This window comes from Hyperoodon ampullatus (assembly GCF_949752795.1).
Source record: "Hyperoodon ampullatus genome assembly, chromosome: 14".
NCBI classification, from domain to species: Eukaryota; Metazoa; Chordata; class Mammalia; order Artiodactyla; family Ziphiidae; genus Hyperoodon; species Hyperoodon ampullatus.
The window spans coordinates 54739262-54751401 of record NC_136927.1 but is presented as its reverse complement, the minus strand read 5'-3'; the positions used below and the strand labels follow the sequence as shown (position 1 = coordinate 54751401).

At 56.8% G+C, this 12140-nt stretch overlaps 1 protein-coding gene across 1 annotated transcript; it reads left to right on the top strand.

The window, feature by feature from the left end:
- Window positions 1-682: 682 nt before the first annotated feature.
- Window positions 683-11711, top strand: NPTX2 (neuronal pentraxin 2; the record flags this gene model as incomplete). Its single annotated transcript, XM_079719202.1, has 5 exons — window positions 683-1108; window positions 2929-3145; window positions 8335-8579; window positions 10273-10452; window positions 11484-11711. 5 exons carry the CDS (start codon window positions 683-685, stop codon window positions 11709-11711), a joined length of 1296 nt encoding a protein of 431 aa, XP_079575328.1.
- Window positions 11712-12140: the final 429 nt, after the last annotated feature.

Genomic DNA, 12140 nt, shown 5'->3' with positions numbered 1-12140 from the left:
TCCCGCCCGGGCGCCTCCTCACTTTCTCCACTTGTGAAATGGGGGTCGCCCCCGCCCCGGGGCTGCGGCAACCGCGGAGCGAGGCCTGGCGCCGCGCCCGCAGCCCAGAGCCGCCCCAGGGGCCGCCGGGGCACCAGGGGGCTCTTGGCTTCTCCACAGCCCGCGACGCCCGCGTCCTCGGGTGGGTCAGAGGGGCGCCTGGACACGCCGGCCGAGGCTCCCGAAGGCACCCAGGGCCTTTTTTACCTCAGCCCCTCGGTCCTGTGGGACCCGGGGGCCCAAGCTCGCGCCTCAGCTATGGCCCACACGCCCACCCCCAGGTCCGCCGCTCCGCCGCTCCGCCGCTCCGCGAGTAGGCGCCCCGCCCCGCCCCCTGCGTGACGTGAACCAGGCCAGGCCAATCAGAGCTCGCGGCGCCGCTCCCCATGCGCTGGGGCCCCCCCACCCTTCCAGCTTAAGAAAGGGCGCTCGGGCCCGGCCTGGCCAAAGCGCGGAGCCAGGCAGAGCGTGCGAGCTGTACGACGGCTGGCGGCTCCGCGGGCTCCCGCGCTCACGCTGCCCTCGAGCGGCGCTCCCGGCCGCAGCCCTCCGCGCAGGCGCCCCCGCCGCCCGCCCCGACGGCGCCCGCTAGCCCGCTAGTCCGCCCGGCCGCGGATGCTGGAGTGAGCGCGGCAGCGGCGGGATGCTGGCGCTGCTGGCCGCTGGCGTGGCGCTCGCCGTGGCCGCCGGGGCCCAAGACGGCCCGGCGCCCGGCAACCGCTTCGTGTGCACTGCTTTGCCCCCGGAGGCGGCGCGCGCCGGCTGCCCACTGCCCGCGATGCCCATGCAGGGCGGCGCACTGAGCCCCGAGGAGGAGCTGCGGGCCGCGGTGCTGCAGCTGCGTGAGACCGTCGTGCAGCAGAAGGAGACGCTGGGTTCGCAACGCGAGGCCATTCGCGAGCTCACGGCCAAGCTGGCGCGCTGCGAGGGGCTTGCGGGGGGCAAGGCGCCGGGCCGGGCCGCCTCGGGCAAGGACACCATGGGCGACCTGCCGCGGGACCCTGGCCACGTCGTGGAGCAGCTCAGCCGCTCACTGCAGACCCTCAAGGACCGCCTGGAGAGCCTCGAGGTAGCAGGGCGAGGGGTCCCTGGGTTAACGTCCCCGAGGCTCAGGGCAGAGGAGGGGCGCATGGTCCAGCCACCAGGTTGTGCGGAACACGGCCGCGCGGACGCGCTCAGAAGCAGGGCGAGCTGGGTTCGAGGTCAGGGGCGTTCTCGGTCCTGCTCCGGAACTTACTTGCTTGGCTCGCATCCCTCCTCCCCACCTCCTTACTGGAAGGGAAGGGTTAAATCGCCCCGCGCGCCAGGACTGCCAGCTGTGCGGCCACTCACTTCCCGAGGTCCGGGCTGGCGAACGCGGATGGCCTCCTCTCTCTCTTTGCAAATCTCCGAGTCTCCCCTAGCAGGACGCGCTCGTGAAGCTTCTGTCGGGTGACGTGAGGCTGCCGCGTGAGGTCAGCAGCCCTGGGCGTCCGGTGTTTCCTTTCATAAATCAAGTTGGGCTGGACGAGAGCAGGGGTGGTCCGGGGGTCTCGGCGGGAGGCGAGCGCGGGCGGGTCACCGGCCATACTAGACGCGACTTGGAGGAAACCTGGTTAACTTCAAAGCCACTGTCCCCAAATTGCGCGGATCTAAGGTGCCCTTCCCGATTGCTTTGGGGGAAGGGACCTTATTCCCTTCTCTCTTGGAAGGCGTATGCAGTTTGGAACTTTGAGAGAGAAATGTTCATTTAATTTCTATCTTTACTTTCCGCCCTGTTTAAGCAGTGTGGATGTTTCTGTTATACACGTTTACCAAAATACTACTTCGCAAAACTAGGTTTCAATTACAGGTGGTAATTATTGCAAAATTACTTGAGAGTTTCCCGTGGCGTGATGGCTAAATACAGTATTTCCAGCATCTGTATATACTTCGATTCATTATGATTAATAACAGCTAACATTTCTGGAACACTAAATATGCGCCAGGCATATTATCTAATTTTAACCCGTGCGACAACCCCCTGAGGCAGATCCTATAATCTGCATTTAAAATTTGGAGCACTTAGAGAGAGGGGGTAAATAGCTTGCCAAGGACTCATGGCTAGACAGTGGCTGGCTGCCTTCAGAGCCAGCAAAATGGTAGAGGAGTGAAAGAAATAAAAGCAAAGATTTCTGGAATTCAGAATAGTCACGCTTTAGAGTTCTCATTTTCCAGTAACATCCCTGCCACCCTAGTCACGCACCTTTGTGCCATACTGGAGCTTGCGGGGGGCGGGGGGGTAGATGAAAGCTCATCAGTTTTGAGGACCATTTGATTAACTCTCTCTCTCTCTTTTAATCCTAGCTGTATTTTGGTCTTTACTTGAGAATGACAGATGTTGGTTAAATTTTTGACCTTTTAGTAAGAGGAGAAAAATAGCTTTCTCAGCGGGGAAATGAGATTCCTAAGTTTCAAGTATCGCAGCAGAGCAATTCTTGTCTGACTATGAAATCCTTTCCATACCCCCAACCAAAAAAAAAAAAAAAAAGCATCAGTGAAATGCTCCCCTTCCTACCACTGGCACTATTGAATACTCCCACTTTGGAAGCTTCTCCCCGTGTGGGGGGGCCATTAGAGCTACATCTCACACTTCCTTTTTTTTTCTTTTTACGGTACGCGGGCCTCTCACTGCTGTGGCCTCTCCCGCCGTGGAGCACAGGCTCCGGACGCGTAGGCTCAGCGGCCACGGCTCACGGGCCCAGCTGCTCCGCTGCGTGTGGGATCCTCCCGGACCGGGGCACGAACCCCTGTCTTCTGCATCGGCAGGCGGACTCTCAATCACTGCGCCACCAGGGAAGCCCCTTACAGTTTTTTTTTAACTGGCCTTAATACTTCTCCCGCTTGTGTCCGCTCCTCCCCCACCAAAAGCACCAGCTCCGAGTGAACGTGTCCAGCGCGGCGCTGCCCGGCGACTTTCGGGAGGTGCTCCAACGGCGGCTGGGGGAGCTGGAGAGGCAGCTGCTGAGCAAGGTGGCTGAGCTGGAGGACGAGAAGTCCCTGCTCCACAACGAGACTTCGGCTCACCGCCAGAAGACCGAGAGCGCCCTGAATGCGCTGCTGCAGAGGGTGACCGAGCTGGAGCGAGGTGAGTGCTTCACCAGTGTCTCTGTGGCCCCTTGGCTGACATCCATCCGGCCCCCCAGCCCACTGTCTTCCTTCTTGGCTGCCCCTTCTTGGCTTGGAAGTGGGGCTCAGAGTAAGGGAGGGCAGGCCGGGAGGGGTCAGCAGCACAGCCCTCTTGCCCATTGACAGACGAGGCCACTCCCAGACCCCTGCCTGCTGACTCTTGGGCAGTGGCTCTGCTCCCGAGTTTCCTGAGTTTGCTCGGCTCTGAGGCTGCTCTTCTGTCACCTCTGAACCTTCAGTCCTGGGTGCAGAAAACCACCTGACTCCTTACCATCCAATCAACAGTCTACCTCTCCCTTCTGCCTCTCGCTGCTCAGACGAAGTGTTGCTTTTTCAACCTGAGTCATTTCATGGTGCACAGAGTTGGGGTTTCTCCCCCACAGGTGGGCCGACTTGGCCTTGTTGGCACTTGTCAGAGATGGTGGGGATGGAGGGGGCTGATGGCTGATGGGAGTGGCCTGGTTTTCATCACTTGTGCTCAGGCCCCCGTTTTCAGTGGTGATTGTGGCACTACATGGTTCATGGCTGTTTTTTGTTGTTGTTGTTTTATAGTCTGTAGTTAGACTTACTCATATTCCTTTTATTGCATGATAAATTATAGGAATATCTGACTTAACAGATGTACTATAGCTCTGAAGATTCTGGAAAGGATTCCTCAGCCAATTGTAATAGCAAAATAGTGCTCATAAACAGGACTAGGTTCTGGTTAGGAAAACGTGTCCCGAAATCCAGCTGGGTCAGTTGTGACCAGCCAGGTGGCTTTTCTTTTAGCCAGGTTAGAGACCATTGTACCTGATAGGTTGTACTTATGTAGTCCCAGCAAGAAGTGTTTGTGTTAGCCCAATTTCCTCCTTGCCCAGCTATGGCTGATGAATTTAAACTGGATTGCTAGGTCTCCAAAGAAGAGCTTGTCGTTAATGTCTTTCTAGGGTGAGACATTACTGACCACTTTCCATTTGTATTATTCCCACTATGCGAATCCAAATTGCACAGCATGCATGAACAGCAAGCAAACAATCAGGGTGACTGATAACAGCCATTTCCAGAATTAACCCTGCCCCCAGCCCCACTGGCATTGTCCGTGGAAAAGCAAGACACTCAGGATCAGCTGGGACAAACAACCTAATCCCTGACCTCCTGCCAGGTGGGCATTTCAGTCCCTTCTTAACTAGCCCCTGCAGCAGATTCTGAGTATCTTTCTCTTCTCTGCTCACATTCTGGTGGGTAAGTTTCTTCCACAGACAGGAAGGGGAGGGATCAAGGGCCCTAGGTCATTCAGCTTGCACTGGGTGTGAAGTTTTAGGTCTGCTGGTAGTGGATATAAGATTGTAGTCTTTTCAGATACACTAACCTGACAAGGGCAATTTCTCATGACTCAGTTTTATGAATGGGTAGGTGAATGTCCAATGGCAGAATGTCCACTTACTCTTTCAATGACGTTGGCTCCGCAGGGCCAGATGGAGTCACCCAAGGGGATGGTGTTTCTGTTTCATTTGATTTAGTCGCTTTTACAGCAGCATCCCAGAAGTCACAGGTCTTCTTCATCCCTTTCCTGTTCTCTCCCTCCAGAAAAGTCTGTCCTTCCTTCCTTACTCTTATTATTACACTTGGATTCTTGAGTTAAAAAAAAAAGTCCTTTCTGCCTCACCTCCGTTGCTGGGTGACCTCAGGAAGCTCATTAGGTCTCAAGAGCCTTCCCTGGAGGCAAGGCAACTGCAGCTCAGGCCTTTGTCACAGAACAGGAGGAGAGGAAGGCAGCGTCAGGGCCAGGGGAGGGTGACTCGGGTTCCCTTGCCCAGCCTCGCCCTCATGTGACCTGGAACCTGCAGGCTGAGGGAGCAGGGACACTGCAGTTACTCAGTAGCTTGAAGCAGGGTTGGCTGTAGAATGAGGGGAGGGCTTTGCCAGAGACCTTGGTGGCTGTATACCCTGCGCGGCATGGCAGCCGAGTGGCTACAAGGAGGTGTGTTAATAGAAGTGGGTTAGTAGAAGTCCACTGAGTTACAGTGTGGAGACAGGATTCCTGTTATACCCATTTCATAGACCAGAAAAGTGCTCCGAGGTTCTCAGCCAGACGTGTCATGTGGGGAGAGGGGACCGGCTGGTGAGCAGCCGCAGTCACATAATCCTGCCCCTCCCCGTTTTGTTCTGTGACTCCAGGGAGGTTGTGAGTTTCACGTGGCTTCCTCTAAGTTTCTTCATCATGGCTTGGGCCACCCAGGAGATGCCACTTTGTGACTCTCCCTCCCATCCTTAGCCTGTCTGTTCACAGCCAGAAAGCAACAGTCAGGCCTCACCCCAGCCAGTCTGATTCCTGCACCCATGCTCTTTGGTGCTACAGAAAGCCCTCAGAGCTCGTCTGGCCCAGAGGGGAAGTCCGTGTTCGAACTAGAGCTGGACTGCACGACATTAAGCCCCCTGGCTGGCCATTCTTGCAGAGCCCGCAGGCCCTGGCACTGGGCAGCAGCTCAGCTTTTGCTGTCCTCTGCCTTTTGACCCCACCACGAGAATTCTCGAATCCTGTTTGCTCCCCCCAACCGTGGGATGAGTCTTTGAGGGAAATTATCATCTGCTGACTGATTTGCCTTCTGGGCAGTTCTGAGTTTATGTCTGTCATGTATGAGACAAGTGTGAAGGGATATGCAAACTCCCAGGCCCCAAATATGCCATGAGTAAGATATACACTGTGTTCCTTAGAAGTATCCTGCTGAGCCCAGAGGAGAGAGACCTCCACCATATGCAAAGTGGGGGCTTTGGGGTGCTCTGGCCTTCAGTGCATCGTCCCCTGCCCGTTAAGTGCCTGTTCTGCACCAGACACCGGCCTCTGAGCTCCACATTCTCTATCCTCTGTAACCCCTGCAACAACCCAGTGAGATGGGATCTAGTTAGACGAGGGACTGAGTCAGAGCTAAGTGATGCCTGCATTCACGTGGCTGGCAGATTGCAGAGCTGGGGTTAGTGGTAACCCCCAAGGACCAGAGTCATGAAGGCTGCAGCCTGGAGGGGCATGTGAGCTCCGGCCATGCTGGGCGGGAGGCTCCTCCCAGCCCAGTGGTGTGCATCCAACCCTGCGTGTGCCCCTGCCACCCAGGTCCCACGGATGCTCGTTTTCTTTGTTGTGAGACCTCCTCATCTGTGGCTGCCTCCAGACCCAGGCCCGCCAGCCAGGCAGAGCCGAGCTCAGAGTTGAAGTAAACGTTGGAACCCTTGTCTCTTTGGCCTCAAGCCACCCCCCTCCTTGGCTTGTCTGCCACCTGCAGTCTCTGATTTATTGGTCAGGGCTTTTCATTCCTTAATTGGTTTTAACTGAGTTTCCTCTGAACCTCCACGCTGTTTTATATAAGTAGAGGGCACCGGCTTTCGAGGTATGGCCACCCCTCGGCTCTCCCAGCGCTGATGAAACCTCTGTTGTCACCAAGCTAACGAAATTACTGACACCGAGCCTTATTAAGTCAGCAAGTCTGCCCACCTGCAAGGAGAGAAGCCATTTCTCTCTATTAGATAATCACATCTCGTGAAAACATGAGCATTTGCAGATTAAATACTCACACCTGCGTGTAGTGGGAAGAGGGACTTCTGTTCCTGGTTCTGTCACTCACGGGCTGCGTGACCTGGGGTAAGTCCCACGGTGCCCCCACTGTGCAGCCTGCAAAATCGGGGAGTTGGGGCTTTCTGGTTCTCTCTCTTAGCTCTGCTTCAGCCTCATGTGGGGCCCGTGTCAGCCTAACCTCTAGCCTGGCCCCATCCTCGGCTTCCCCAGGCAACAAAGTCTTCCCAGCCCTTGCCAGGTGCTCCACAGCCTTGGGAGGTCAGGATGGATCAGGCAAGACTGCACAACCAGCAGATAGAAGTAAATACTACGTGTGAAGCCCAGATTCTAGTATTTCTATGCTATCTGTTCCGGAGAGGTTGGAAGGGTGACACTGGGCCCTGCTGCCTTCCTTTGCAGAAGGTCCTTCGGTACGTGTGAACCATGGCACCGAAGAGCTTCTCTCACGTGTTCCTTACCATGGCAGAAAATGAGTTTGGGGGATTGTGACGGAGAAAGTTCATCCACTCTAGGTCCTGTTCTACAGAGCGGGGCAAGAAAGGGACAGATTTAGTCCACCAGTGACATGGGCAGTTTGGTTCCAGGCCGGGAGAGCCTGCCTGTCTTTGACAGAGATGGGGACCATCTGGCCCCTTGTGGGTGCTTAATAAATACTTGTTGAATGAATGAAAGGCATTTAGGTTCCTTCCCTGGCAGCGCCTGGTTCCCAAATAAGAGGGAAGCTTTTGCCGTGACAGCTCCCGGAGTCACCAGTCCCCTGCAAACTCTGAGATCTGTGATAACCAGGCAGGGGCTTGTCTTCTTGCGTGTTTATTTATGATGTTGCCATTAATTTTGAGCTTAAATCAAAACTGTACTGAAAATGACTTAGACCTGTTTAAGAGTATCACTCGTTTTCAAAAGGTCTGGGAAGTGCCATTTACATGGGGACGGCCCCAAGCAGGCCTCAAGGGTCAAGATCCTGGCGGGTGGGTAGCCTCCGTAGAGAGGGAGCCTCTGCATTTCCCTGCCTCCCATTGCTTCCAGACTGCAGGAGACGGTCCATCAACTTGGTTTCCTCTTGAGGAGAGCAGGGCAAATCATGAGCAAAGCAATTCACACCAGGGATTTAGTCCAAAAGCCCCTTCTGAGTTAAGTTGTAGTGTCGAGTCATGGGTGCCTGGCTCCGTCGCCTCGGGCGGTGGTGATTCTTCAGGGGGAGAAGTGACATGGACTCATTGAGAGACAAGTGTCTATGGAGCGCCTGGGTTCCTGTAAGATGTCCTGCCTCCAAGCCCAGGAGGCCCCTGACCCAGCCCTGCTGAAGGGGCCGGGATTTCAAGCAAACAGTGGAAGGAGCAGGGTTTCTGGCTTAATTTAACCAGAAAGTTAAATCCAGCTTGCCCCTACCCACTTCCTTGAGCTTCCAAGAGTGAGGATATGCTTGTTTCCCACTGGAGCTTCAGCACTGAACAGCAGCCGGTCAGTAGCAGGTGCTCCATTGCTTGGGGGACCCGCGGGTAGGCCGGGCGGGGGTCCGGGTGGGCTGCCGCTCTGGGTTGTGGTTGAGAGGGAAGGGGGGGGCTCACATGCTGCTGCCCCCGTCTCCCCCACCCCAGGCAACAGTGCTTTCAAGTCGCCTGATGCCTTCAAAGTGTCCCTGCCCCTCCGCACGAACTACCTGTACGGCAAGGTCAAGAAGACGCTGCCCGAGCTGTACGCCTTCACCATCTGCCTGTGGCTGCGGTCCAGCGCCTCGCCGGGCATCGGCACCCCGTTCTCTTACGCGGTGCCCGGGCAGGCCAACGAGATCGTGCTGATAGAGTGGGGCAACAACCCCATTGAGCTGCTTATCAACGACAAGGTGAGGCCTGCTGGGACGGCCACCCCCCCATCCTGGTGGCCACCGAGGTTGGGATGTTGCAGGGAGCCTGACGTCTGGCCACGGGGCTGTCCTCCTCACAGTGGGGACAGTTTTGCCCTGACTCAGTCCCACTCTGGGCAGGTGGCTGGGTAGGGGGCGGAGGGCAGGCAGCTGCAGCTTGTGGAGATCCAAGCTGTGAATCCTGCCAGGAAGCAGCAGAGGGTCCAGGCACAGAGGCCACAGAAGGAACAGAACAAGCTGGGTCTCTGCGTGCTAGCCTGAATTGTCACGGACCCTCAGGCCGGTCAGTGAGGGCTGTTCCCCGGGGCTGCACCGATTAGGGGAGAGTGTGTATTTGTGTGTGTGTGTGTGTGTGTGTGTGTGTATGAGTGTGTGATATTTCTCATGAGCACATCTTTTAGTGGGGGGGGCTTGAAATATATTTATAGACAATAAAATTTACACTTTTTAGTGTATAGTTCAACCAGTTTTGACAAATGCATACAATTATTGTATCTACCACAATTAAAATCTAGAACAGTTTCATCATCCTCCAAATTTCCTCATTGCCCTTTGTAGTCACCTCCTGCTCCTACCGCAGCTCATGGCAACCACCCACCTGTCCCCATCCCTATAGTCCTGCCTTTTACAGAGTAAATGTCCCCTTTCTGATGGACTGGCTTATTTCGACATTCAGGAACGCGGTCTCCTCAAGAGATCAGCTCTGAGCATCTGCGGGGCCCTCCAACAGCCTCACCTAAACTTAAGTCAGGCTCCACGTCATCCGCACTGCACCCTCACACCCTCCTTGCTGGAGCTGAGTGGTGAACGGCTGCACCAGCGCCCTGGCTGCCTGAGCCCCCAGAGCGCTCACCAGGCAATGGCCTCCCACCCTGTCTGTCTTTACGAAACCGCCCTGGCTGGAACTGAAGTGGGAAACGCTGTGGAATCCACCTTCACGGCTCTTTCCAGCGGTGACCACATCCTTGAGCTAGGGATTAATTATTCTAAATAACGCCCTTGGAGGAGGCAAGGCCGAGAGCCTTGTTTTCCTCTCGTGTAAATAGCCCGTTTCTGGGAGGGAACTCCGGGTTGCTAGGACACCAGTAGTAACAACACAGTGCTTCACAGGCGAACTGGTCTGTAGAGCGCTCACAGGACTGCCAGGAGACAGTGTGGGTGGGAAAGGCCCTCCCCCCAGTTCTACGCGCATCCCCCTACCCCCCTCCACTCACATACATGCAGATCCCCAAGTGCCACAAGGGACTTTGTGTGCAGAGGGTAGATGCCTGGTCTGTTTTCCAAAGAAACTGGTCCAGTAGAGTCCTGACTTCCCTTTAGGTTCTCCAGTAAGGGACGTTCAGGACCCGTATGTGGGGTGGTGAGCCGACTGTCACATTTGCTTGGTCTGCACAGAATCCTAGTCCCTTAACCAAGCCCAGGTCCAAGGGTGTCCAGTTGAAAGCAGGTCACCCTGGGGTCAGGGTGTGTACCCAAGCTGCCCCTTTCCTCTTAAGAGTCTGTGACACATGTGGTGTCTCCAGCCCAAGGGGTCACTCTGAGCTGGGCAAGATCGGGCATGTTACCCACAGAGCATAGAAGGGGAGCAGCAGTGGGCCCAGGGGCTCCGTCCCCCCAGGTCAGACTCCTGGGAACCCCAAGGGGGCCTTCACCTGCACGTTGCCGCCCACAGGTCGCACAGCTGCCCCTGTTTGTCAGTGATGGCAAGTGGCACCACATCTGTGTCACCTGGACAACGCGGGACGGCATGTGGGAGGCCTTCCAGGATGGGGAGAAGCTGGGCACCGGGGAGAACCTGGCCCCGTGGCACCCCATCAAGCCGGGTGGTGTGCTGATTCTCGGGCAGGAGCAGGTGGGTGCAGGTGGGGTGCCGGGAGGAGCGGCTGGCAGGCCAAGCAGCACACGGCCGGGCCTGCGGGCTGCCCCTGGCCCTGCTCAGCTGTCTGTCTGCCTGCCGGACCTGGCCCTGGCCACCGCAGCGCGACGACCAGCCTGGGTGGCCAGCATCCCTGCCGGCTCAGCCCGTGCTATCCTGTGGCCTAAGGGGCTGAGAGCAGGGATGGGGACACATCCTGCCCTTTCTGGCAGGGACCAAGTCGGTGTGGTGGGTTCAGACAGATTCTAGAATGGAGTCTGTCCGATACAGGTGAGCAGGAGTGACCCTGGAGGCCCAGGGTTATGTAGCAACCCCGGGCCATCTCTTCAGCTGTTTGGCCTCTGCCGGCCACTGCATTGACTCTGGATGCCGGGCACTGGCTGGTATTGGCATCTTCCAGGAGCTGCCAGCTCAGGGTCACGACCCTGATCCCCAGCAAGGGCACCTGGGGAATAACGCCTGTGGGTGAGATGGGGCCAGGCCTCAGAGACCACGCTCAGAAAACTCGCCATCTGGGTCAGAGGCCGTCTGCTCTTGGGCAGATGAGAATTCATGTTTCAGTCTGTGTTTGGGGTTTCCTGGTGGAAAACGAGGGAATAGACTGCAGGTCCTCTGGAGGGCTTTGAGTCTGGGCCCTTGGCTCTCCCTGCTCCCCACTACCCTGTTTCTTCTCCCCTGGGAGGGGCTGGGAGTCTGGAGACCCGGGTCCAGTCCTCGCTCTGGGGCCTTGGGCAAGGATCTCTCTGCTTAGTTTTCCCTCCCTAAAATGGGCCGGTTTGAGTCACGCCATTTCCCAGGCCTGACGTGCCCTAAAGCTTTGGACCTGGCAGGAATCAGTGGTCACGGGTTGCGATCTGAGTTGGCGAGTCAGGAAGGTGCCCCAGTCCCCATCTCCCCCCCAGGCTGGCATCCCCCCCACCTCCCCTGAAGCCGGTCACGCACTGGGACAGGTAGCAGATGTGTCTGCCTGTGAGCCTGCCCCGATGCAGTCTGTTCCTCTTTCCCAGGACACGGTTGGGGGCAGGTTCGATGCCACGCAGGCATTCGTGGGGGAGCTCAGCCAGTTCAACATATGGGACCGCGTCCTTCGTGCACAAGAAATCATCAACATCGCCAACTGCTCCACGAACATGCCGGGCAACATCATCCCCTGGGTGGACAACAACGTGGATGTGTTTGGAGGGGCTTCAAAGTGGCCAGTGGAGACCTGCGAGGAGCGTCTCCTTGACTTGTAGCCACCTGCTCCTCTGTCCAGGAGGCAGGGGTCGGGCCGTTCCCCTTACTCCCCCGGTGGAACTGTGTATAAACCTCCTGCCATAGTGCGCCGGGACCCCCAAAGCCCGTTCCCAGGGCATCTCTAAGCCCTGAGGCGTTTGTCACCAGCTTATTTGTTCCTAACCAAGATTTTGTTGGTTTGGGGGAGGGGGAAGAAGCCCTGAGCCGCAGGTGGGTGGATTTCTGACTTCTGCTGTGAAGGGACTCTTGTCCTTAAAGCCCTGTTCAGCACCCCTGTAAATGCTAGCTCACCCCAGCCCTGCCCACCCTCTCGGATCCTTGGTGTCTTGTGTGCGCCGTCTGTCCGTCCCCTTCAGAGGCTGTGCATCCGTCCCGCTGGAGTGGCCGCATCCCTTGTGTGTTGAGTACACCCTGCTGTCAACTGAGCA